At 38.6% G+C, this 26810-nt stretch overlaps 1 protein-coding gene across 10 annotated transcripts in view; it reads right to left on the bottom strand.

Moving 5' to 3' along the window:
- Window positions 1-1654: 1654 nt before the first annotated feature.
- LOC113112367 (fibroblast growth factor receptor 2-like) overlaps window positions 1655-26810 on the bottom strand; it is a 50291-nt gene continuing 25135 nt past the window's right edge. For 2 of the 10 annotated variants that reach the window (XM_026277854.1, XM_026277855.1), the window contains 10 exons: window positions 25980-26182; window positions 24842-24981; window positions 20521-20642; window positions 17755-17865; window positions 17201-17391; window positions 12924-13046; window positions 10936-11006; window positions 6512-6649; window positions 5001-5106; window positions 1658-3337 (listed from right to left, as the gene is read on the bottom strand). In XM_026277854.1, coding sequence (XP_026133639.1) covers window positions 3173-3337; window positions 5001-5106; window positions 6512-6649; window positions 10936-11006; window positions 12924-13046; window positions 17201-17391; window positions 17755-17865; window positions 20521-20642; window positions 24842-24981; window positions 25980-26182 — 1370 coding nt within the window. In that variant the 3' untranslated portion in view covers window positions 1658-3172. Of the gene's footprint in view, window positions 3338-5000; window positions 5107-6511; window positions 6650-10935; window positions 11007-12923; window positions 13047-17200; window positions 17392-17754; window positions 17866-20520; window positions 20643-24841; window positions 24982-25979; window positions 26183-26810 lie in introns of all 10 variants that reach the window. The other 8 variants (XM_026277851.1, XM_026277853.1, XM_026277850.1 and 5 more) reach the window with 8 other exon arrangements.

Genomic DNA, 26810 nt, shown 5'->3' with positions numbered 1-26810 from the left:
GGCGGGGTCCCACAAGGGTCAATTCTTGCCCTGCTATTGTTTAGCCTGTATACGCTCCCACTAAGTCAAATAATGAGAAAGAAACAAATTGCCTATCACAGCTATGCTGATGATAACCAGATTTACGTAGCCTTATCTCCAAATGACTACAGCCCCATTGACTCCCTCTGGCAATGTATTGATGAAATTAATAGTTGGATGTGCCAGAACTTTCTTCAGTTGAACAAGGAAAAAAAATATTTTTCCAAATGAAGTTATTGCATTTGGAAACAAAGATTAAGTTTTCAAGGTGAATGCATACCTTGACTCTAGGGGTCAAACAACTAAAAATCAAGCCAGGAATCTTGGTGTGATTCTGGAGACAGACCTTAGTTTCAGTAGTCATGTCAAAGCAGTAACTAAACCAGAATACTATCATTTAAAATCATTGCAAGAATTAGATGTTTTGTTTCCAGTCAAGACTTGGAGAAACTTGTTCATGCCTTCATCACCAGCAGGGTGGACTATTGTAATGGGCTCCTCACCGGCCTTCGTAAAAAGACCATTAGACAGCTGCAGCTCATCCAGAACGCTGCTGCCAGGATTTTGACTAGAACCAGAAAATCTGAGCATATCACACCAGTCCTCAGATTCTTACACTGGCTTCCAGTTACATTTAGGATTGATTTTAAAGTACTTTTACTCGTATATAAATCACTCAATGACCTAGGACCGAAATATATTGCAGATATGCTCACTGAATATAAATCTAACAGACCACTCAGATCATAGGATCGAGTCAGTTAGAAATACCAAGGGTTCACACAAAACAAGGGGAGTCCTCCTTTAGTTACTATGCTGCCCGCATTAAATCTCATCTGTTTAGCTGTGCATTTATTGAATGAGCACTGTGCACTGTCCAAACCGAATACACTGTATTTTATGTATTCACTGCATTTTATGTAACATAATTTTCTTTTATCTTTTATTTTTTAAAACTGTTTTAAATTCATTTTAAATAAGTCATTTTAAATAATTTCCAAAGTTTTTAAAATTGCTTGTTTTTATTTTAGTTTTATTATTTCTTCATGACTATTTTACTTTCTTTATACTAAGCACTTTGAATTACCATTGTGTACGAAATGTGCTATATAAACTTGCCTTGCTCACAAATAGTATGAATACACAAAATAGCGAAATTTGAAATTAATGTCATGGATCTCAATACGAACATTTATCAAATTGTACTTTTCGAAGTAAAAACTAAAAGTACCATGAGGATGTGAAACCATTATGGAAAACTATATTGATCTCTCTGTTCATACATAAGTAAGTACAACTTTATCTGCATACAAACAGTATATGATGATACTGTGCTATAACAGCTTGTGTCAAAATGTAAACTATGGCTCTCATGTGCATTTAGATATTATAAACATTAACATTATGATTTTCTGTAAAGCTGCTTTGAAACTGTATTGTGGGGGGAAAGCATTATATACTGTACATATATTTTACATGAATTTGAAAATTTCCAAAGACATCAGAAAGGTACTGATCACATTCTAGAAAGAATTTAGAAATGTATCAAAACAGAGCACACACAATTCATTTTTTTCATCTTTAATTTTACAAATCTGTCAGGAACACTTGTTGACAGCAACCTCGGCTCATTTGTCTGGAAGAAAATGAAACACTTTAATGATTCTTAATACTTTTGTGTTGTGGGTAAAACTGCACCAAATATACTGAAACCTTTTTTTCCAGTATTTCACCTAATTCAAATGCAAACTTCAGTGTGAGTAAAACAACATCCTCTACTATAGAAAAGGGATTAGCTGACAATAAAAATGTATGTTATTTTTGCATTTTAACTTACCATTCACATTTGTATACTTATATATAAAAAGACGTAAGAAATAATTCTTTGTACCACTGAAATGTTATTTTAAATTACAAAATAAACGTTATGAATCATAACTGTTTCTACTGTCGTCATTAATATTACCTCTTTATTATTTTGATCTTTTTTACCTTTTGATTCTTTTTTTTAAAAACATAAGTCAATAAATTAACATGCTATCTCTTTCCCTGAAAGCCAATGCGTGACTGTGTCAGCAAGTGAGAGTTGCGCAGAACCCGACATTAAACTTTTCCAGGGGATTTTGTGTGCCTGGTTTCGAACCAGCGCCACGGCTCAAAGTGTCTGGAACAAATGAATGAAAACGGAGAGTTGTTTGGCTTTTAGTCCATGTTGGTCATCTAAATGCTAGTACACTCCCAAAACATGCCAAAGAAAAGAAACACATAAAACATAAACCATATCATGGAGTTTTTAATGTCGAGTCCTGCTATAAATGTGCGAATGTATGTCTGGGAATGTAGTAGAAACATCTAGAGGCATCTAAATCTCTTACTCTGCGGGAAAGGGGAGGAATTGTTCGGAAGTCCATACCAAAAATAATTCATTGTAAATATATAATATATATTTTTACATATTTGAATATATTTACAAATATACCAGCACTATAAACCATGTATTCATTGTTTTATGCATTAAGGATAACTGCTTAGGCCTTGTATGATAACTGTGTTATCATGGTAAAAACAGAGCAGTTTCAAAAATCAACCGGAGGCAGTGTTAGGATTTCTTTTTCTACTTCTTCTGTTAGTTGTATGTTTCCTTATTGTACTTGTATCATATTGTCTCCTTTTTGTCTCTTAAGAGTTCTGTTCATGTGCTCCATTCATTTCTCTTGGGGACACAGAATCCCGGAATGCCAAGCAACGGAATGACGGTAAGAATGTAATAGAACTCCAACATAAACGAGGAATGAGAAATAAACAAATAAAAAAAATCTAATGGTTTGCCCTTGGAAACAGTCACTTTTCTTCAGTCCTCGTCCTCTTCTTAAGAGCTTGGTCATATGTTTTTGTGCGCACAAGTGTGTGTTTTCACAAAAAAAAGCACCTGCGCTTCACAGGCTTCAGGTTCTTTCCAGAAAAGCAGCACTGCTGGCGTCTCAGCCTCCTTTAGCACACTCCAAAAGTCCAGCGGGAGCTTCGCCAGGAGTCTAGAGGCAGCATACGGTTCTGAACGGGTACAAGGGAACTGTGGGGAAAAGTCTCTCAGTCTTGTTGAGAACTGCAGGCGTAGCTTGGATGCGGTGGGTCTGGAGAACGCTGAAGAGGCTCATGTTTTTATGCCTCCGTTGATGTGCTGGTACTTGGGAAGGCAGGGCTCCTCTGCTGAGGGGTCGTGGGAGAAGACCGAATCGTCTCCGGAGGAGCAGGAGCTGCGTGTGTCGGGGAAGCTGGGAGAATATTGCTCCACCGGGGCGCACAGGTCCAGATACTCCTACAGACACAGAGATGAAGCTGTCAGTATAAACATGAGCTGCCACATTTAATGGGAAAAATTAGGAAAATAGGAAAAGCCAATTATATTTCAATTAATCAAATGAAAGACAACCCTCTCCATTAGAAATATAAGCTATTTCCATGGAGAGAAAAATAATAATTTTTAATTTTAATTAAATTGATACACTATTATAGTTTTTAATTAATATTTTGAATTAGATTCTCAAAAATATACAATTTTAATTGTAGTTATAATTATAGAAATGTAGTTGTGTCTATTATTTTCTTTTTTATATGTCTGTATAATTTTTTTTTTTTTTTTAATGTTTTATTTCAAATTAAAAAAAATGAGATGCTGCCTTGGCAACTAGCTGAAATAAAGCACAAACTTTATTATACATTTTTATTTCATTTCAGATAGAATTTTATTGTATTTTAAACAATAATTTCCACTGTTGCCTTGGAATATGCTAATAATAAGTTGTCTTTATATTTAATTTTATTTAATTATCTATTCATTTTTATTATTATTTTGAAATTATTTATTTTATTTATACTTTTTAGGTTTAGTTAGTTTTCACAGTTCTTTAGTTAGTTTTCAGGAGTCTGTGATGAATAGAAAGCATTTTTTTTTAAACAGAAATCTTCTGTCACATTTAAATAGCTTTACTGACACTTTTGGTCAATTTAATGTGTCCTTAAAGTAATAATTTCTCTCCTTCAACACAAACAATACGGAACCCAACTGTTTAAACCAGCAGTAATACAGATCTACTAGCAGCTTCCTCAAAAATGCAGTGCGCTTAATCAAAGTTTAACCATGCTGGAAAGCACTGTGCCAGATTCCATGTCTGAACAATCGCTTTCTGAACATCAAGTCTAACTAATATTTGCTTATCGAATTTCGGTGAATCAGTAACAGAAGGGACCACACCTGAAGGCTTATATAAATTTCTGAAATACATATCTATAAACATCCAATGCACATAAATATATAAGACCAAAAAATGCACAGGAGGATATTCTTTCCTGGTTCATTCCTCAGAGAAAATTGAAGCCATTTTGTCTTTGCGGCTGGTACTGAACTATTTGACGAGAGGAAGAGGGGGGTTTTAGGTTGCTGAAAATGAGTGTTGGATTGAACTCTCGCTGCTCAACACAAGGCAGCTCACATTACTAAAGACCTACACATCTGTGAGCAGTTTAAGACGGGGGGAAGAAAGCAGAGGCACTTTATTACATTTCTAAAGTTTAAAACGGCGAACAAGAGCGGGGCTTTTGGCATCATATCTCTTCCACAGCTCAATCCCCCCTTCGACAAGTTCTGACAGATTTCCATCCCTCAGTCCGCCACACGGATATCACGGATGGCAGCTAGGGAACGGAAAGAATCGTCTAGTAGGGATCCATCTGACAATTGAGCAACGCTAGCACGAGGGCCACTCTTGAAAACCCAAGCCTGGATGAAATTAAGCACGTGCAACTCTCGACCTGTACGCTGACCGTATAAACGGTTTCCTCTCCCTTGTGGATCTTGCGAAATGTTGCGAGCTGGAGTCAGAGCCAGTGTTGGCACAGGTTTGATGGATCCCAGAGCTATAGGGAAAGCGTAATGGTTTCGAGTCTGTTTATGCATGTGTGTGAACGTGTGCACGCCTCACCTCGTTGGTTGCCAAAGTGAGAATGCGGTCCAAGTCCTCGACCAACTGTTTGAATGTGGGCCTGTGAGAGGAGATTGCATGCCAGCAGTCCTTCATCATCATGTACCTTAGACAGAGGAATAGACAACATGACATCATTTGGTTATTTCTAAGCTCTGTTTTGGAAATCAAATGTGGCGCAACCGTTTGTGTAATCGGACATGCTCATGCGAGTACACGTGCTCTAAACCGTGGGTGCGATGAAAGAGAAACGGTGATTCTGCTGCCCACGTACCATCTCAAAACTAATGCAAACATTTTATTTTGGCAGCAAATCAGCATGAAAGCTTTTTAGGTCATCGCCATGGTGGCTTATAGGAACTTTTTTATCAATTTAGGTTGGGAAGGAGCTCATTGGTTCCTGCGAAAGCCATGAGAGCACGATTAACAAAATAGTGCATTAAACAAGGTAAATGTAAGACAGAAAAAACAAATAAGAAAAAGAACAGTTAGAAGGAAATTAGCTCAACTAGTACATGTATACACTAAATACAAAAGTCAGAAATATGATTAAAAGATGGTTAGTGGGACAGTAGCTTAACCAGTGCATTAAACAAGCTAAATGGAAGAGAGAAATAAATAAAAGACAAAACCTGATTAAAAGGTTAATGGTTAGTGGGATGTCAGCTTACACTAAATTAAAATGAATTATGTAATTAAAAGAAAGCTGAGTGTTGGATGCCAGCTTGACTAGCTTACTGAAATGTTGAAGGCAAAAAAAAAAAAAAGTAGAAATGATAAGTGGAACAGTTATGGAAGAGGATTAGGGCCAAGCAATAATAAAAAAATAAAACCATGCCGAGAATAAAGTCGTTCAGTTCAAGAAAAAGTCATTCAATTGCAAGAAATATTTCGAGCCAGCATAAATAGCTCACTGAAAAATTTAATTGCAAGACAAAAAATAAATGCAAGAAAGTAGAAAATGATTGGCTAACCACAGAAAAATATGGTTAGCCTGACACTAATTGAACGAGTTCTAAAATGCAAGTAAAATGAAAAAAAAGCATTTAGTGGAAGGACACCTTAAATGGTTACTCCACCCCAAAAAGAAAATCTGGTCATGAATCACTTACCCCCATGTTGTTCCAAACCCGTAAATTTAATTTAAGATATTTTGGATGAAAACTGGTAGGCTTGTGACTGTCTGACTGATGACAGATGGACTACTCTGACGATGCTTTTCGTACTTTTCTTGATTTTGACAGTGTAACTTACTTGGCACAAGCCTCCCGGTTTTCATCCAAAATATCTTACATTTTGTTCAGAAGATGAACTAAGCTTTTATGGGTTTGGAACGACATGGAGGTAAGGGATTAATGACTACATTTTCATTTTGGAGTGGAATATCCCTTTAATGAACTTCCAGACACTAAATTAAGTCAAATGCGAAGAGATTTTACAGTCTCTATCAGAAAAAGATTGCTATTACAAACAATGCAACATAAAACCTTTGAGAAAACATTGACACTCACAATTCGTTGGTGCAGTTAGCAGGTCTGTCCATGCGATGACCCTCTTTTAGTAGCTTAAAGAGCTCCTCGACAGGTATTCCTGGATACGGAGATCCGCCGAGCGTGAAGATCTCCCACATTAAAACCCCAAACGACCAGCTGAAAGAGACAGACGCACCTTCATCAGATCACCAATACAACAGAAACAAATACTCATGCTTCATATTACACTTTCAATCAGTGTTCTGACTGTAAATACAGTGCGTTCGACAATCAGCATTTTGTTTAGTAATTCTTGATTATTTAAAAACACATTCCAGCCTCTTCTGTGGTACCATCACTTCACTCTCCCCAAAGTTTGGACAAGTAATGCTCTGTGAAATGAAGCCGTTCCAAAAATCCCAATTTGATCCATTTACAGTAGTGATATTTGTTGGCTCTAACAACGCAGTAGCTGTTGAGGTCTCAATGCAGTGTTTCTGCGAGCGTCCTGGACTGTGGCACCACTTGGATTCAAAGCAGGCTTCTGTCCTCTATAGAACTCTATAATGACACATATTGTCCAGCCAATACAAACATTAGCAGGACCCTCAGGAAACAAACGTCCAGAGGGCGTAAGATTGTAGCAGCGAATGGTTTTTCAACACATGCCAATTCCGTGTTGCTTCATCTAAGATTAGGAGGGGAAATAAAATACACAAATAAATGATAAGAGTTTCCACAGAGGGTTTCTGACCTTTGACATATGAAATGTGAGCTAAAAGCTTCTCAAAATAGAGCCAGAGAGCCTTATCATCTGCATAAGCTTTTATTTATCCTGCCGAGTTAACAAAAGCATTTCACAATCCCAAGATATATCGGTTTGAAATCAGTGCATTACACAATTTGCATGAGAAACAGATCTCTACAACTACACACAGGTTAGCATTGAGCAAATATAAGACTTTAGTGTAGTCTCCTGCTTCTGAGAAAAATACTCTTTAAAAGTGTTTAAAAAGTGCTCAGATACAAGAGTTAACAATAAGTGTGATGTCAATATGAACTCTTTAATAATATAGCAAATATGAACTCAATATGAATATTTCTCATACAGATTTGGTGGAAATCAAATCTGAGACTTTGGTGCAGTCTCCCGCTTCTCATATGTTTTTCCAAAGAATCAAGCCTTGAAAATGTCTCCAAATGATCTCAGATACCAACATTTGCAATCAGTGAGATCTCAACAGGAACTCTTATATTTCTCATGAAGATTCAGTGGAGAGTTAATTGAGACTTTGATGTAGTCTTCTGCTTCTCAGATGTTTCTCCTGAGAAAAAGACTCTAAAAGTGTCTCAAAAAGTGCTCAGATACCAAAATGTGCATTCAAATCTCTATATGAACCACCAACATAAAGATCACAATGAGTTGCTATCCACACAAATGTAATACCTCTATACAACTACTGTCTCCTTTCCATCTATATTTATTCCTCCGAAGGAATTGAAGGAGCAACATCTGATCTGAGACTAAATAAGATATTTAAACTGAGAACTCATTAGGTCTCCTGAGCTACACAAGAGCAGCCTCTGAGCAACACAATTTCCCTCTGGTTGTACTCTTTTCTGTTGACCCACAGCGGTCTCACAACACACACAGCAAAGCACAAAGGCTCTCTGCTTTCGTTTACTCCTGCGGTTACCCGTCCATTTGATTGTTTATTCAATCAGTGACCCTGTTTGTCATCTTCTGTTTTTTATCTAGCGCTGCATCTTCTCTGACATGTTTGCCAAATTCATCATCTCTATTCAGTCGCCCCATGTAGCCATGGCTAACCTCTCCATGATCAATCACTCAAACCAGGAGGAGAAAAAAAAGGTCACTGCAAATACCACTTGAACCCTTGCCCTTCATTACAAACAAAACAGCTGTATACTAGACCTTGCCAATTAGCAATGAATCAATGCCACGTTAAAATTAAAAGGAAAAAATATAAATTCGATTTTGCATGAAGAATAAATGTTGGAAATGGAAATAATTCCACAATGCATACATACATCTTAATAGATTCATTAATGATAAAAAGGTACAACTATAAATGTAAATAGTAATTATTTTATTATAATTTCATATTTTTATAATTTAATTATTTATTTATATTTTATAACTGTATTATTTTAGGGTGAAACAGCAACCCAGACATGATCTTGTCAGATTTCATGAGATTAAAATTAATGCTAACTAGGCAGTAAAGAAAAAAAAAAAAAAGATCAAGTTTAAAGGCCAAAACCTTTCTTTCATCTAATATAGACGACCTTGCATGAGGCCGGATGAACCTCTACCATAAAAGCTAATAATTTATCATGCAGAACAAACAGGAAATTCACACACATGCATCCATGTTTCCATTTTTGCAAGCTCTGCAGCTTACATCCTATTCCCCAGGGGTCTTCTTTGTCAAAACATGCCAAATTTTTTTTATAATTTATGCATTCATTTAATATGATGTCATGTATGGATTGTGAGCCAGTCAGAGAGCTCGAGGCCTTAGCGACTGATGACACATAATTAGCATTAAGCCCTGAGACAAAAGATTTAAATGGCTGCCATCAATAAGTGTATCTTTGCTATTGTTTTAATTTTACTGCCGGGACCACACAAAGAGAAGACAAACATACCAAAGATAATGAAAATATAATGATAATGTGATTACACAACATCTATCATTCAGGGTGGACAGTATGACCACATTCTTTTATGATAATATCTGTTTTTGTACATTCCAAAGCCATTTCATTAAATACTTCACAAATTAAAAATGTGGAACTTGATGGATGCAAACCAAAAGATCAGATTAATACAAATATAAATGTAGAAATGACTTGTGCATGCAGCCAAAACTTTAAAACGTCTAGCAGAGGTTGCATGAAAAATCCAACGTGCACCAAAGCGTAACTTCCGTTTCGTTTAATCTCTTTAAGAAACCAAAAAAACAAAAAACAAAACGTGAGATAAAATTGAAAGGGAACAAGCGTGCACTAGCGGATAAACATAAATGACAGGATTATTTCACTCTATGGAAAATTGAAAAAAGGGAAGAGACTTTCAAGTCAAAAAACAAAACAATGAGGTGTAGAAGAGCTGGATGGAGGAATGTGATGGGACGGAGTGAAGGGAAGACAGAGGGCATTTCCGTCCGGGCTCTGGGAGGTGAAAGTCTGCAGGGCTTTGAAGCTGCACAGATTAGTAACACAGCACTGGTCACAAGTCGAGCGTGAAATCTCTCACTTTTTGGTGTAGCGCTGGCTGCGAACAGACCCTCTTCTTTCTACGCCTGACAAAAACACTTCCTTAAGTTTCCATCACCTGTGCTCCTTTTTTTCAGAAGGGAAACAATTCTTGTACCCTTGAACTCACCTGCCAGCAGTTCCTATTCTTTCCCAAACTACTCGCCTCACACAAACACACAGCGACTGTTTTCCTGCACTCCCCAAACCACTTCAGTGCCCTCTTTCAATTTGTAGAAAGAAAAGCAGCCCTAACAGTATCTTTTAAACCTTGATCCCTAACAACTTGTACAGAACCAACCAGAACCACAGTGCAGAAATAAGCTATCATCACTTTATGCAAATGAACTGTTATAATTTGCCACACATGTAGCAATACCAGTTACACTGATGTGTAAATATGTTCATATTTACCACATTAAGAAAGTTTCCTGTAAGTTCAATACTGTAAATAATAACCCTATCTTAACAACCTGAATCCCTGACAATATTCAAGAAACGGCTAAAAACTATTCTCTTCCGTGTGAATGCCACTGCATCGTATGGAAGCCCGTTTCTATTTCTGAGTAAAAAGTAAAAAAAAAAAAGAAAAGCTAATTGTGACTTTATCTCATTATTCACACTTTGTTTTTATTTGCGATTGCGAGTTTATATCTCACATTTCTCACTTCTGTTTTCAGAATCGTTATAAAGTCCAATTCTAAGGAAAATACGACTTCTGTTCTCAGAATTGTAAGACAAACTCACAATAAAGAGTTAAAAAGTCAGAATTGCATCATATAAAGACGCAACTGCATGTTATAAAGGCATGATTGTGAGATATAAACTCACAATTGTGAATAAAAGTAAAAATTGGGAGATAAAAAGTCAATCTTACTGAGAGAAAAAAAACTATAAATTTTATTTGTCTATGTTTTTACTATTTCTTAACCCCTCTCTGTTTGTCTTGGAAGCATGTTTGTGTTTTTGCGTCATTAAAATGAATTGCTTGTGTATTCCTCACTTTGGATAAAATTAACTGCTAAATTAATAAGTGAAATTGTAAATGGACTAGGGATGGAGATTTCATTGTACTGTAAACATCAGCGAAAGAGCAATAGAAATCTTTTTCTTTTTCATCACATATCCCTTTAAAATGAAATAGAAAAAAAAATAATGAAGGATGCGAACGGTTGACTTACACATCGCTCTGGTGCGTATAGACTCGGTCGAACAGTGCCTCTGGAGCCATCCATTTCACCGGCAGACGACCCTACAGACATCAACAGGAGAAAAGGTCAAAGACGCTCAACACAACAACACCCAGACACAGCAACACACACTTCTTCACCTTGTTAGCCATGAATTTCATTAAGCCCTGAGTAGCCAATAATGATTGGCCATTAAATCCTGTTGGGATGTATCGCCAAACTCTAATTTCCCTCAGGAGTCATTGTGCAGTTATAAATTGAGGCTTGTGGAGAAGATACAAGAGTCAATGGCGTTTGGCGTGCTAGATCCAATAAGAAGTGCCCCGAGTTCACAGTCTCCTGGCTCACAGTGTTTTATTTAGACAGAGTTGAACTTGTGTAATTGAATCTAACCCCAGCCATTAATCAGTCATCAGTATCTCTCAGTCTGGGCTTTGCTCATGTTTTAATAATGGCAAACTGTGTTTAAAATATTCAAGGCCAGATCTTGGTGACCTTGATAAGAATTAAGGAATAAAAAAGCTGTACAGATGAATAAAGCAGGGAAAAGTTTGCTTCCCTGTTGTAAAATCCAAGTTCTAACTGTTAAAGGCTAGCAAGCTATAATTTCGGACATGGTTACTGGTTTTCTACTGGTTCAACCAACTCTAACTTACATGATCTAAATGGTCTGATAGGTTAAAACCAGGCCCACTAGCTGGAAATCCAATTGATCAACCATCTGTCAACTAACCACAAGTAATTACCGACTAGATCCAACTGATATAAAAATGACCATTAGAATCATGCACAAAACAGCTATGAATGTTTATGTAATTAAATAGGATCAATTCTGAAATCAATCCAACTGATCGACCATCTATGCCATCCCACAACCATAAACGACCAACTAGAATCATGCACTGAAAGACTAGAAATGTTCATTTTGATTTCATGTTGATCTTTCGTGAACACTGACCCAATGATCATAACGATGCTATCAATATTCCCACACTCATCCTCTGCCACGTCCAATGACCTAAACTCTCAGATGAGTGAATTACAGCCTAAACAAGTATCTCAAGATGAATGCCAGTTAAAGCTATGCTAATGTGTTTAGGTTTGTCATTTCTTTCTCATGAGCTTGAACAGCAAGCTTTGGAATAAGAGAAGAGGGCAGGCCCAAATAAGCAAAGAGCCGAAATCACTTTACACGCCGACTGCCTGGGAATCTGCAAATCATGCCAAGACTGGCGAGAGGAGGGAGGGATGTGGCAGATAAACAGACTAGTGATAAAAAAGGAGAAATGAAAGAGAGAAAAGGTAAGAGAACAAAGAAAGAGATGGCAGGAGGCTGAAAGGAGTCGAGCATGAATATGTCTCTATAAAGGATGCTTTAAGATCCAATGAGATCTAAATCAGAGATTTGTAGCCATTTATATGGCTGTGTACACCCAAACACTGACAGACTATATATTATTGAATATATATGTATTGATTATTCAGTATATATTGAAATAATTATATTTCAAATAAATTCTTCCTGAAAAAAAGTATCCGGTTTCCTTAAAAATAATAAATAGCTCAACAGTTTTTATCATTAATAGTAAGTAGAATAAATGTTTTTTGGGCCTATTAAACTGATTTCTGAAGGATCATGTGACACTGTAGTCTGGAGTAATGCATCACAAAAAAAAAAGATATTTAAAAATATATTCAAACAGAAACAGTTATTTTAAACTGTAATAATATTTAATAAATTAACTGTTATTACTGTATTTTTAGATCACATAAACACGGTCTTGGTGGGCAGAAAATACTTGTTTCAAAGACACGTGTATGTCTTGTCTCAACTTCCTGTTTAAACATCAACACAACTAAAAGCTAATGGTGTGCCGTTACATGCATTAATAACTATCAGCAAAAGAATGCATAGCGAGATGAAAATCAACAGGAAATGTGTTCTGACTCAATGAAAATCCTGATGTAATGAAACTCACATTTGTGGTCTTTTTATAATAATCTATGTTGTGGACATCTCTGGCCAGGCCGAAGTCTGCAATCTTCATAAAGTTGCTTTCCGTGACCAACACATTCCTGGCAGCCAGATCCCTGTGTATACACTGCAACAGAGATGAAGAAAGATTGAAAGAAAATAAATCATCTTGGAAACGGACAAAAATCACACACAGACAAACAACACAAAGGTTTTAAGTTACTTTAGGGATAAACCGCAGGGCGGATCCAAGCGTGAGAGTGTCTGAGGCACGATAAGACTTCAGTTCTCCAAACGCTGCATGGATCTAACTGGACGGCTGAATGCTCTTTTAAGATATTTTGGATGAAAACCAGGAGGCTTTTGAGAATAAACTGTCTTAGAAATGCTTGTAATATACAATAAACGCTTCAATTTCTATTCTACATATAGTTTAGCAAAACCATTATCAAGTCTGGTCCATTGGTGTTTTTTACAGAAATGAAGAATAAGCCACTTAAAGGCTTTTTAAAAAAGTGACGTTTAGGGACAGGAAGATGTGAAATCAGATACTCTGAGAATGAAACCGAATATGCAGGTGTGTGCTGTCAGGGTTCTGTCACTTCAGTCTAGTGGTTTTCATGTTTTGTGACAGAGCCCTGATACTCTCCTCCTGTCATTGTTTTCATGTGAGTGCGCGGCTTCGAGACCGCTCGAGCTGTGCGCTCTTGTCTGCGTGTCCTGTTTCATGTTGGAGCGTGGTGTTCGGATCCCGGCACTCATGTCTTGCTGAGTTTCGGTTTCGTGTCGGGGACCGAGCACTCGCGCTCCATGTTCTGTTTTATTGTGGCATTGTTGCACACAGCTCGAGTTATCGGCTGTGTGCTTGTTATATTTTGTCTTGTGCTGTCGCACGCAGCTTAGTTTTTACTGGCTGCGTGCTGTCTTGTGTGAACACGCGGGTTATGAGCTTGCTCATTAGCTGCGTGTTTGTGTCCGATTCGAGCACATGGCTTGCGATTGGTTTGCTGGCCATGTGCTTGTGTTTTTTGTTTTGTGTGAGCACATGGCTTTTGTCTTCGTTCCTATGTGCCATGTGCTCTCGTCAATTGTCTTGACCCCTCCCATCTTGTTACCTGATTATTGATATAATTTTCCCCACTCGTGTTCCCTCGTTAACCTCCTCATTAGCTCCCTATTTATTGCCCTTGTGTTTGCAGTCTGGTTGCGAGTTCGTCGTCGAATCTTTGTCTGTGTATGCCTTGCCTTGCCTTGCCTCGCCTTGCCCAGTCAAGTTAGTCTGTTTTCCCCCACGGGGTAGTTTTTGTTTGTTTGTTTGTTTTATTTTTATTGCTATTAAAGAGCCCTTCTCTCTGCATCCTTGAGTCCTCGCCTCATCCCTCTACCCAAAACCCTGACAGTACGAACTCGCCAGTATGAGGACTCAGCGGAAGAAGGGTTTGCACTGTCCACCAGCCTCCACTCTCTCCAGCCCCCACTATCAGCGCATGCTCCAGTTCAAGACTTTGATCTCTCTCCATCAACAAGGGACTGGTGTGAGGGATTTTGCCCTGGAGTTCAGTGGGACTGCAGAGGGATTGGAGGTCAATGATGCGGCCCTCAAGGACCTCTTCAATTACGCCCTTGATGAGCCTCTCAGCTGGTGGAGTATGAGGGGGCTGGACCACCTGTCGTTTGGGGAATTTGTGGAGTTCTTGGCACGTTCCCCAGCTAAGGAGGCTGCAGCGCCCCCAGAGGAGCCTGTTGAGGCTGCAGCGCCCCCAGAGGAGCCTGTTGAGGCTGCAGCGCCCCCAGAGGAGCCTGTTGAGGCTGCAGCGCCCCCAGAGGAGCCTGATGAGGCTGCCGCGCCCCCAGTAGTGGCCGACGACATTTCAGTGCCCCAGTCTCGGAGACGGAGGAGAAGGAAAAGGAGAAAGACTTCCCCCATCCCACATGGCCTGGAGGCCATTCAGGAGCCCACTGCTGGCCTGGAGGCCATCCCAGTCATGCCCAAGCTCTCTGCCCTGCCGGCGCCTCCCAAGCTCCTTGCCCTGCCGGCGCCGCCCAAGCTCCTTGCCCTGCCGGCGCCGCCCAGTCTCCTTGCCCTGCCGGCGCCGCCCAGTCTCCTTGCCCTGCCTGCGCCTCACAGTCTCCTTGCCCTGCCGGCGCCGCCCAGTCTCCTTGCCCTGCCGGCGCCGCCCAGTCTCCTTGCCCTGCCGGCGCCGCCCAGTCTCCTTGCCCTGCCGGCGCCGCCCAGTCTCCCTGCCCTGCCGGCGCCGCCCAGTCTCCCTGCCCTGCCGGCGCCGCCCCAGTCTCCCTGCCCTGATGCCAGCTCTGTTTAAGCTCCTTGCCCTGATGCCGGCTCTGTCTAAGCTCCCTGCCCTGATGCCAGCTCTACCCCTGAGGAGTGCCTTGCCGGCTTTGCCCTCCCTATCCGTCGGGGTCCCTGTTTGGCTGGAGGCCTCCTGGTCTCTCCGTCTGGTTCCACCCTGGTGGTCTGCCGGGGTTCCTGTTTGGCCGGATCCTCGCTGGTTCGTCCCTCCGGCTCCTCCCTGGTGGTCTGTCGGGGTTTCTGTTAGGCCAGATCCTCACTGGCTCATCTTTCCGGCTCCACCCTGGTCCACTGCTGGGACTCCTGGACTGCCTGAGCCTCCTTGGCTCAGCCCTCCCGCCCCTCCCTGGTCCCTTTAATAACTGCTTGGGTTTTCATATTGCTTGACTGGGCTCCCTTCCCTCCCTCCCTCCCCTCCCTCCCGTATTTTGTCTGTATTTTGATTTCCATGTCTTGTGTTCTGTTGTGTACCGGGTTTGTGTTGCCATGCCTGTGCTGTCTCGTGCCTGTCTTGTTTTTGGGTGTTCTTCGTTAGGGACGCCAGGTGGCGTCCCTTTTGAGGGGGGCTAGTGTCAGGGTTCTGTCACTTCAGTCTAGTGGTTTTCATGTTTTGTGACAGAGCCCTGATACTCTCCTCCTGTCATTGTTTTCATGTGAGTGCGCGGCTTCGAGACCGCTCGAGCTGTGCGCTCTTGTCTGCGTGTCCTGTTTCATGTTGGAGCGTGGTGTTCGGATCCCGGCACTCATGTCTTGCTGAGTTTCGGTTTCGTGTCGGGGACGACTGTTTTATTGTGGCATTGTTGCACACAGCTCGAGTTATCGGCTGTGTGCTTGTTATATTTTGTCTTGTGCTGTCGCACGCAGCTTAGTTTTTACTGGCTGCGTGCTGTCTTGTGTGAACACGCGGGTTATGAGCTTGCTCATTAGCTGCGTGTTTGTGTCCGATTCGAGCACATGGCTTGCGATTGGTTTGCTGGCCATGTGCTTGTGTTTTTTGTTTTGTGTGAGCACATGGCTTTTGTCTTCGTTCCTATGTGCCATGTGCTCTCGTCAATTGTCTTGACCCCTCCCATCTTGTTACCTGATTATTGATATAATTTTCCCCCACTCGTGTTCCCTCGTTAACCTCCTCATTAGCTCCCTATTTATTGCCCTTGTGTTTGCAGTCTGGGTTGCGAGTTCGTCGTCGAATCTTTGTCTGTGTATGCCTTGCCTTGCCTTGCCTTGCCTCGCCCAGTCAAGTTAGTCTGTTTTCCCCCACGGGGTAGTTTTTGTTTGTTTGTTTGTTTGTTTTATTTTTATTGCTATTAAAGAGCCCTTCTCTCTGCATCCTTGGGTCCTCGCCTCATCCCTCTACCCAAAACCCTGACATGTGCAAACGAAACCCTTGAATATCTTTCAAGGATTCGATGGCGTGAACCTTGCAAACTATCTAGCAACTTGTTTTTTGTGGTAGTTCTCATTTCAGCAGCCTGAGAACATGCAGCATTTTTCCTGGCAGACTGATCAAAAGCTTGCAATTTCCAAAAAGTTCTTGCTATTTTGCATGTCCATTAGGGGTTTAAAAGACAATTAATATTCGATAATATTAGCAATTAAATTTGATTGAACAAAATTTAAACTGAATTTAGATTACACTAACTTAGCAAAATGTAAAATGTTTTATAATTGAACTTTGCAACATTGTCGCTGTTATTGAACTGAATTGAAACCACATTAAAGTAAACTGAGCTGTATAATACCACTATTATCTTCTGTACAGCTGCTTTTTTGTTTCATAACGTATTATTTATTTATTATTTATTCCTAAAAAAATGCTTTGAAATTGAATAAAGCGCTATACAACTTGATTAGAAAGATCTTGGAGATCTGAGGCTGTGACCAGCACCATGTAAAGCCTATGTAAGTGACATTTCTAAATCAGTAAGAGATGTTAATAGTATGCTAATATGTTGTGCATGTGCAGATACCTTCTGTGAGGCTAAATACTCCATGCCACGAGCTACTTGATAAGTGCAGGACACCAGATCTTTGAAGGTGAGAGGCTCATCTGATACTCGGGCTATATCATACGAGTACTCCATTCCTGGGGGCCGCCGGGCCCTCAAATACTCCCGAAGGTTTCCCTTAGATGCATACTCTACTATGACATACAACGGACCTGAGAGAGAGAGACAGAGAGAGAGAGAGAGATAGTGTCATCCCACTGTTCGGATTGTTCACCCAAAAAAGTTGTCCCTCATTTACTCACCTTGATGTTACTCCACACCTGTATGTATTTCTTTCTTACGTGGAGCACTAAAAATATATTTTGAAGAATATTCATAAACAAAAAGCTCCTGGCAGCCATTGACTTTTATACTATGGAAGTGGCTGACACATGGCTACCAGCATCTGTTTCTTCAAACTATCCTTGTTTGTGTTCATTGGAAGAACATAGAGGGTTGGAACAACTTGAAGGTGAGTAAATGATTTTTTTTTTTTTGGTAGAACTATCTCTTCAATATTAACATATGGCAATTACCATCCTGTGTGCACGCTCCCAACAGATTGATGATGTTCTTGTGCCGGCCAATCATCTTCATCATCTCCATCTCCGACACCAGGTCAGAAAGATCTTTTTCCGTTGCATCATCTAGAAAGGTTAAAAAATAAAACACAAATAAACAGTGTTTTGAGTACATAATGCAAAAGCAGTTTGAGTGGAGTGTTAGTATGCCATCCATGCCAATGCACCCTATATGATTAGACTGGCCGGTCTGGCTGTCTGTGTCCCAGTGTAAGTGTCTGTGTGGTTTAGTGTTACACTGAAGAACCGCCACACAGCTCTCCTTTCATTGCCTCACAATTAAAAAAGTGTTTCTTCCATTTAGAGTAATTACCTTAGAGACAGTCTCCTTTTCATTATCTGCCTGCTGATCACTAGAGCGAAGCTGACACAATCCACGGACCGCCATTCCTGTCTAATCTGACTCCAGTCTCTTCTGCTAAGAAAGCTGTGCACTCTTCCCTCCATAACAGATTCATCAACGTTTCAAGACCTTCTCTAAAAAGTGTGTTTTTGTGAACGAAGACAGTGTTTGATACCTTACAGTGGCCCACAAATATGTATTAGTGTTATTTTAGTATTATTTAGTTTGAAATTAGCTTTTATCTGTATATTTTCAATTAACATTTTTTTTCAGTTTTAGTAATTAAGCACTTCAACTTATTTCAGTTGGTTGCCAGAGGGAATTTTTATTTTATTTTTTTACTTTTTTTTGTCATTTTTATGACTTTTATATATTTATATACAGCTTTAATTTATTTTTGTTTTTATTTTTCAGTTTTAGTACTTTCAGTTAGTTGCCAGTGCAACACTTCTAGTCTACTTTTTAACTTTAAGATTTTCATATAGTATTTCTATTTTATTTCATCTTTTTTTTTTCAATTACCGAAAAATATTTTTCATAGTTCTAGTTTTTGTTAACAATAACAACACTACTGCTAAAATATATATAAACCAATGTTTCTGTTTTGTCAACATATTGAAAGTCAATGGGGTCCAATACAAAACCAGACCCCATTCTCTGTCACTGTCTGGACAAAGGACACCAAGATATTCCTAAAAATGTCTTATTTTTTGTTCCACAGAAGGAAGAAAGTCATATGGATTTGGAACACAATCAGTAAATAATGCCAGAAAATTAACCTTTAAGTTTCTAAATGTTTTTCGAGGCCAGTAATTAAGCCGGGTGTAAATGGTGAACGTGCTCTTGTTTCAAGCGTTTTCTCTGCAGCAGCCCTGTCCCTCGGCCCTCTCGACATCCTTTAAAACTTCTTTTGAGCTGCTGGCTCCCTCCCCCACTCTCTTCTCTTTCTTTCAGCATGAGGGACTTTCTTTGTGCAGGTGAAGAGCGAGAGCTGTGCAGCTGGTGAGCTCCGGGTCAGCTATGCGGCCTCTTCACCCGAGCTCTACCAACATCACTCAGCACCACCAAATAACCCTCGCAGGCCTCCACAGTCAAGACCTTCTCTCCCACTTTCTCCCTTTCTCACATCATAACAATACCTTAACTAGAAGTTGCACCCAATAAAAACACATTTAGCTTATGTGAAGTAGTTTTTTAATCTGCGACTGGAACGATTCGGGAGAGGCCGTTATGTCTGTATGTTTAATCTGTATCTGTATATGCATGTTTGACATTTGACCAGTTTTGAGATAAATGTGCCCAGAATTGTTTATTCCAAAAGCCCTCAAAACAGGGGTTAATAATAACATTTACATTTTATTTTAACAAAAAAAAAAAAAAAGAAAGAAATTAATTGCCAATATCTAGAGCTCAAAATGGTTTAACGTATACAAGTATAAATATGTATAATAACACATTTTTTTTATATAAACAGCAGTTTATATTAATTTAATGTATACAGTAAAAATGTAAATTAATATTTTGATACGTGGGTACAAACACACACACGTGTGTAATTTAATATAAATAACTAAAAGAATGATAGATTGATATTATTTTAATTATTTTTATACATAAATAATTGTATAATAAATGATAGATAATATATATATATATATATATATATATATATATATATATATATATATATATATTAAATAATAATGAATCATAAACACTATGATTCAACAAGAAGTTTCTAGCATGTTGCTGGGATAATAACACACTATTGTTTTTGTTGAAAAATGTCCATCATTTCACTGATACTTTAGCCTCATAGGGTCCATATGACAATATTATTCTGTCTGCATTGTGCTCTGCCTGTCTGTCTGGTGTTTTTGCAAGATTTTTTAGCTTTCTTAGCAACTGCCTTGTCTGGACATGTAGACATTATTAGAGCGTTTGCAACTCTTTGCTTTTCTGCATAAAACAGTCTAAAGAGTCTGTCTGCTGAGCTGGTGTGATATGTAGCTTGTATCTGCTGAGCTTTGATCTTTCACTCGAGTGCCATCCGTGTACGAACCAGTAGTTTGTGATTCACAACATCAGAGAAGTAACTCCCTTGTAAAAAGCAATGTGAACCATTCAAAAGGTGACACCCACATCAATTTATGAGCTGATGAGGTTAAAAGTCAAGTAATTCCCACAATCCTACATCTGATGAAGCCATTATTGGTGAAATGTTTCAAATAAATTAACATAAATGCAAAAATGGACCAGTTGCATATAAAAAGCTTTAGATACTGTTAACATGCAAGTAAACTATGGGTAAAAGTTGATTTAGGACACTCACTAGGGTACAGTTTTACTCACATGGAAACCAATCCATAAATGTTTACCTTTCAGCATCTTGACAGCCACAGTCACGGCCTCTTTAGGTTTGTCCTTGTCGATGCCTAGCGCTTCAGCCATCACAACCTGCCCAAAGCAGCCCTCTCCAAGAGGTTTACCCAGAGTTAACCTGCACAAACCATCACAAACATTACAGAGAAACCCAAAGCTTTAGACAGAAGTTATTTATTCCCATCTGCATCAGCATTTCTATCCATCCAGACAGAAGTTTTCAAGGGTGTTAAGTGGATGCCCTTAGTCTTCCACTGCAAAGCTTATATTAGACATTAGTGAGTGTGACAGCCGAATGTCTGGCTGGGAGATCTAGAGTTACGGTCCTCTGGGGTGAGTAACAATATGCCCTTTGGGGATTTAGAGACTTTCTTAAAGTGTGCAAGAGAAGGCTAGATAGAGGGGTTAACGATTGACTAGTGCGCTCTGGTCAAGTGCAAAAAAGATTAGAGCACATTTCAGGAGAGAGTTGTAACTTATACATCAGTTAGAAGACTACCACCCTTTCTAAAAGTGTTTTATTTCTGTACAGAATTGCAAAAATAATGACGCTTGTAGTGTTCAATCAAACAGGTAGTTCCCAGTACAATGTAGATACATACATACATACATACATACATACATATATATATATATATATATATATATATATATATATATATATATTTTACACACACATAATTAGGTTTCTGTCAAGGAGTCTATTTTATTGCATTAAGGTTTTACAGCATTAATACAAATGTATCAATTTCACAAGTAATTACAAGTAACATTAAAATAAACAGGAAGTTATGAGAGAAAGACAGAATTTTCTTGTAAAATTTTACTCCAGTAATCTTTGTTTTATTCACAACTTTGAAAATACAATTTATTACAGGGCATTAAAAAACATTAAAATAATTTATTTAATTTATGAACCAACTCTTTCTTTGAGAACAGCTCAAAGGGGGACATTTTCCAGCTAATTTTTCCCTTAATCAGGTCTAGTTTAGATGCAAACACAGCCTCACAGATTAGAACACAGTCACACACACTTCATCTTCATCCCTCATGATAACTGTGACATTCAACCTCCTGCCCTGTCAGTGGCCCTCAGTCAACCTTTGATTGGCAGGAGCTGGGTCTGTCCCCGGCCCCCTCCAGCACTGGGCTATGTAAACATTCACACCCGCGCCGGGGCCGGGGCCCGGGGCCGATCCGAGGCAGTGATAACACAATCCCCCTCTGTGCTGTATGGTCAATGGTGGCCTCTGTCTACTCCAGCCCACCACAGATAATTAATGTTATGTTTATCCTCCACGCCGACAACAAACTCTAACATTCCACAGTTTTCGGCCCAGCACCCTGGGGGGATGCACGTCATGCGGCAGTGAAGACGGCAGTCCAAAGCCCCTTTCACACTGCGATTCCGGCAAATACAGGGGTAATGTGTTCCGGGGATTGTTCCCGGGTCGCTAGATTTTGCACTTACACACTGCCAGTGATTACCCGGAATATGTGCGTGCTTTCACACACAACCCGTAAATGTCCTGTAAAGACACGTGACATCAGGGAGTGACGTGTAATGTACGAGCAGAAAACGCTGGGCACGTTAACTTTCACTGAAGCTAGCGAACGATCTCAGCTTCAGCACGGAAAGAGAGGAACTAACTGATCTTTGCTTCATTACAGTTACTAGGTCCCCAACCCGGGTTCAGTCCCAGAATCAATCCCGGGACGTGTTTGCTTTCACACAGAAGGCGACCCGGCAATGTTCCAGCAATACATACCACAACTTAATAGCTTAAACTTTGTGCTAAAAGGGGATGGTAGGAATGGACAAGATGTACAAAATTTTTTATTAATAATAAATATTTTGTGTGTGTGTGTGTGTGTGTGTATATATATATCGGGGGTCTCACATTGAATTCCTTAAGGGCCGGAGCTTTGCAAGGTTTTGTTCCAACCCTGCTCCATCTCACACAACATGTAGTTTTTAAACAGCCTGAAAGACTTGAGGTTTGACACCCCTGATATATATAATAAATAGTTAAAATACTTTAAAATGATGTTTTTGAAAATCTAGAAATTGGTGTTTCCAGTAAAACTTACTACAATATTAAGTAGAGTATAAATACATAATTATTCATTATATTATACATAATAAAATTTATCATAAAATATACATACAAGACAGTTATTTTTTAAATTTTTAAAGAGTTCTAGAATTTATATGCTTCCAGTAAAATATACTATATATAATAAAAAACTATACTGTGTGTAAGACGGATTTTCAAAAAAATACTGTATAGTATTTTTGAAACTTGAATAACAGTTTACTGTTTGAATTAAAAAATGTAGACCATGAATATTATCAAATTCCAAAAGTAAAACATTTAGAAAAGAGAGAAAGTAAATATTGGGCAATATTGATAATGTTATCTATCGCTTTAATACATTTGTTGTTGGAATGGTTTCCAACAAAATCTTTCCTTCCATATATCTTGCGTTCCTCTAAAAACACACGTCTTAGCTTGTCTGCCCAAAGGCAGCAATTCCTTTAGTGGGTGTGAAGTTAAATACATAAAACACTGCTTCCCTTCACCTATAGAATGAGCATTACTGGTCATAAGCTGTGAGCATGTAAGGACTGATATCCACTAAATCACGAACAGCTTAATCCTACAAAAACTGAGCAACTCCACCTGTACTTGTTGGGTTTCAACCATTCATTTAATAAATAAAGACTTGGTTAGAGTTTAGAGTTGAATATTGGCATGTTAAACTGCTTACAAATCAGCCCTGAGACAATCAAAGTACAAACAGACTCCTTTTTAACCACCATTTTCATTACAGATTGCTTAAACAGGCTTTCTTAGTCATTAATTAGGAATCTGAACAGTTTTGGCAACACCACGAAAGTGGATCCATTGTAAATCTCCAAATGATACCGGAAGCATTTTGTAAATATTAAGCATGAGGATTAAACATTAATCTGAGAGTCTGAGTTCCTCTCGTTAGTCACACGATCAGCCGAGGTCACAGAGTCAGAAGAGGACGCGTGATGCTGACAGAAAGTTATCTGGTAGCCACTTGTATCTTAGAAAAATGTGTGTTTGGTTTCTGGAAGAATAATAAAGCTAACCAACAGAGGCCTGTGTTGTGTTATGAATGATTGATTCTACACTGCGCCTGCATTAACCACACGTTAATAATTAGACATAATGGGATTATAAGCATATAAAAAGATTATCTTCACATCACAATGATTTACAGGTGGAAAGGGTGCTATGCAGATTATACAGTGAATTTAATAACACCTACAAAAATATATTTCAATAAATAATAAACAAGAAACATTTTAGCTGTGTACATATGCAATTACATTTGCTTCAATAAAAATGAACGAAACTTTATAAAACTTAACGTAACTTTTCAGAAACTATCAAAAATATGTCATTACAAAAGAAGAAAAACACAATGAAAATTAAAAAAATGAACTCAGTCGCACAAATTTAACATGCTTTTATTTCAAATATGCTTCATTCTTTGTTAATGTTTTCAAAGCTTCGTTTTCACTAATTGTGGATTCTGAATGCATTGCCACCGATTTCTCTTACGCTTTGCATTTTTTCGTTTGGTATTTTGACACAAACCTCTCATGGGGGCGGGCTTAACAGTGATCTACTCTGATAGGATAGTGAGCTTTTGATGGACAGGTGCTCTCTGACCCGGAAGTACAGACGCCATTCAGTGGCGCGCATTTAGAATCCACCATTTTTAGCAAAAGATATACCATACCAAGCAATGACTCGTTTTAATCTGTGATTTTAACTAAACAACTGTCAGGTTTTGTTCATGTTTGGAAGGTTGATGGGTTGCCATGTCCACTTATTATTAAGCATCTTTGGGACTGTTATTTGGGCTCGGCTCATTAAATTATACAAAGTTACTAAAGTAGGCAAATCGCTATATTCTGCTATGTGGCTTATTCCTAAAATAACGCGTTTGGATTTGAGATTATTATGGCCTTGTTCTTGTTTGCCGCTTTTTTCTAGCAATATCTGGCAACACTAATGAGTCACATACAATGTGATTTCTTGCACCTCACATTCAGAAAAGACACAACTCTTATATGCGTTGAAATACATCATTAATAACTAGTTGTTGTAGAATGCATTGTCACTCTCGTAAAACCGAACTGTGTGTACAAGCACTAAAAGGTGAACTGACAGTCTAATTCAGCCCGAGTGTGTGTGTGACCTTCCTGAACCAGGTGAATTAGTAGATTAGTAGAGTCTTGTAAATGTTTAAAAAGTGAAACACAAGGATGCTCACTTGTCTCGGGAGAACTCCCAGCGCGGGTCCTCAGGGAGGTCGTATTCTGGAATGGGGTCGTCGTGGGCGGAGCTACGGCGAGTGGTGATCCTGACCAATGGCGTGCTAGAGCTCATGGAGGAGCTGGAGTCAGACGACACCTGCAAGAGGAAAGACGGATGGCTGATCACCTGAGTCTTGGAGACAGCACCATACACTATTAACACCAATGTGTGTGTGTGTGTGTGTGTGTGTGTGTGTGTGTTTGCCTTGAGCAGCTTAACATTAGAAATACAGTAAGCTGTGACTTATATGACACAAAAAATAGCACAAAATCTAATGCAAGGTATCAGGACTTCAAAGTCATGGTTTCAAAGAATGTTTCCAACTTACCACCATATAGTATATCTTCAACTTCTCAACAAAAAGACTTGACATGTTATTAAAGAAATTGTTATGTTATACAAAGGCACTGCTGTAATAAAAAATATTTAAATGAACAAACTTTTCAAATATTTAATCTAGAGTACTAGATCTTTGTCATTCATATATATATATATATATATATATTATATATATATATATATATAATATACACTATAAATCAGCATGACGTATAATCATTGTAATAATATAAACTATAAATAGAAAAAGTCATTTATATAATTATCTTCTGAATAATCTTGATTGTCTTTATATAATACATAAAATACATTTTAATGTCAACATGTTATACCAATAATTGAGATTATTTTAAAGATATAATTATGTATAATATCATTTTATATAAAATATATACAATAAAATAAAGCATCACATATAAAATATAAAAAATATAAAAAGTCATTAAATTATGTCATTATCATCTCAATTATCTTTATACAATATATGATATTGAAACATTATGAATTAGTACATCTAAAAAGAAATGTAAATATTACATGTAAAAAAAAAAAAATCACACTATTTAAAGAAACATTTATGTCTATAGCTTAAATGTCCATGACAAGTTAAATGCCAAAATGAAGTTGGTTTGAATCACTATACATTAATCTGCCATTAAAAACTCCTACTAATTCTACACTTCGAAGGCAAATGATTCTCGTGGTAGTGTGAGTGTATGTGTGTATAAGATCTCTAGAACTCTTTATCTACTTTCTGTTACCTGGCGGCGCAGAGGGATCTGTTTGGTCAGCTTATGCACTGCCGGCTGACCGCCGAAATCAGGCTTCTTAGCCGACGTCCTCATTCGACAAACCACCACGATCACCACCATACAGGCGATGAGAAAGACACCTATGCAGTAGATGGCGATCTCCACATAGTCCGGAGGGTACTCCTTCCTGGGGATGTCCGGCTCTGCTGTAGAGTAACGAGAAGAATCGAAAAAGAATCGGACAAAGAAGTGAAGCGAGTCCTCCAGCCGAGGAATACTGCACCAGAAACCTTAATGTTGCTCACAGCACAGTTTTAAGATGGTTATGAAGGACATTAAGGTTTCAGAGCAAGATGTTCCACCAGTGATAGCAAAACAGAAGAGAAACAGGTGAAGGTGACAAAAGAATTACAAGAAGAATCAACACACACACACACACACACCTTTGACATAAAACTATTCTCAAACTATTAAATGTTCTCCATACTACTTTCCTTCCAAGCAATAAATAACTTATAAAAACAGTCTGACCAGTCTGATTTTATTTAATATTTCTCTTCCTTATCTCAGAAAATGTTTCATTTAAGTAAGCTATAAAGTGATTTTGAAGAGCAATTACAAATTTAGAGACCGTATTAAGACAAGTGATATTTACGGTTTCCTCGAAGAAAAACCGGAGGCTTAAGCCTCAATTTGAACTGAGATATTAAAGAGATCTCCTTTCTGATCTCCTTTCCATTTAAGCATATTTCCTGACACTCAATGGCCCCTGCAAACATACCCGCGCTCACTAAATGGTTAACATATGACCACAGCATTAAAGTACTTCCTGAC

The sequence above is a fragment of the Carassius auratus genome, chromosome 13, assembly GCF_003368295.1.
Source record: "Carassius auratus strain Wakin chromosome 13, ASM336829v1, whole genome shotgun sequence".
In the NCBI taxonomy this organism is placed as follows: Eukaryota; Metazoa; Chordata; class Actinopteri; order Cypriniformes; family Cyprinidae; genus Carassius; species Carassius auratus.
The sequence above is the reverse complement of the archived record's forward strand: the minus strand, read 5'-3'. Positions and strand labels throughout refer to the sequence as shown.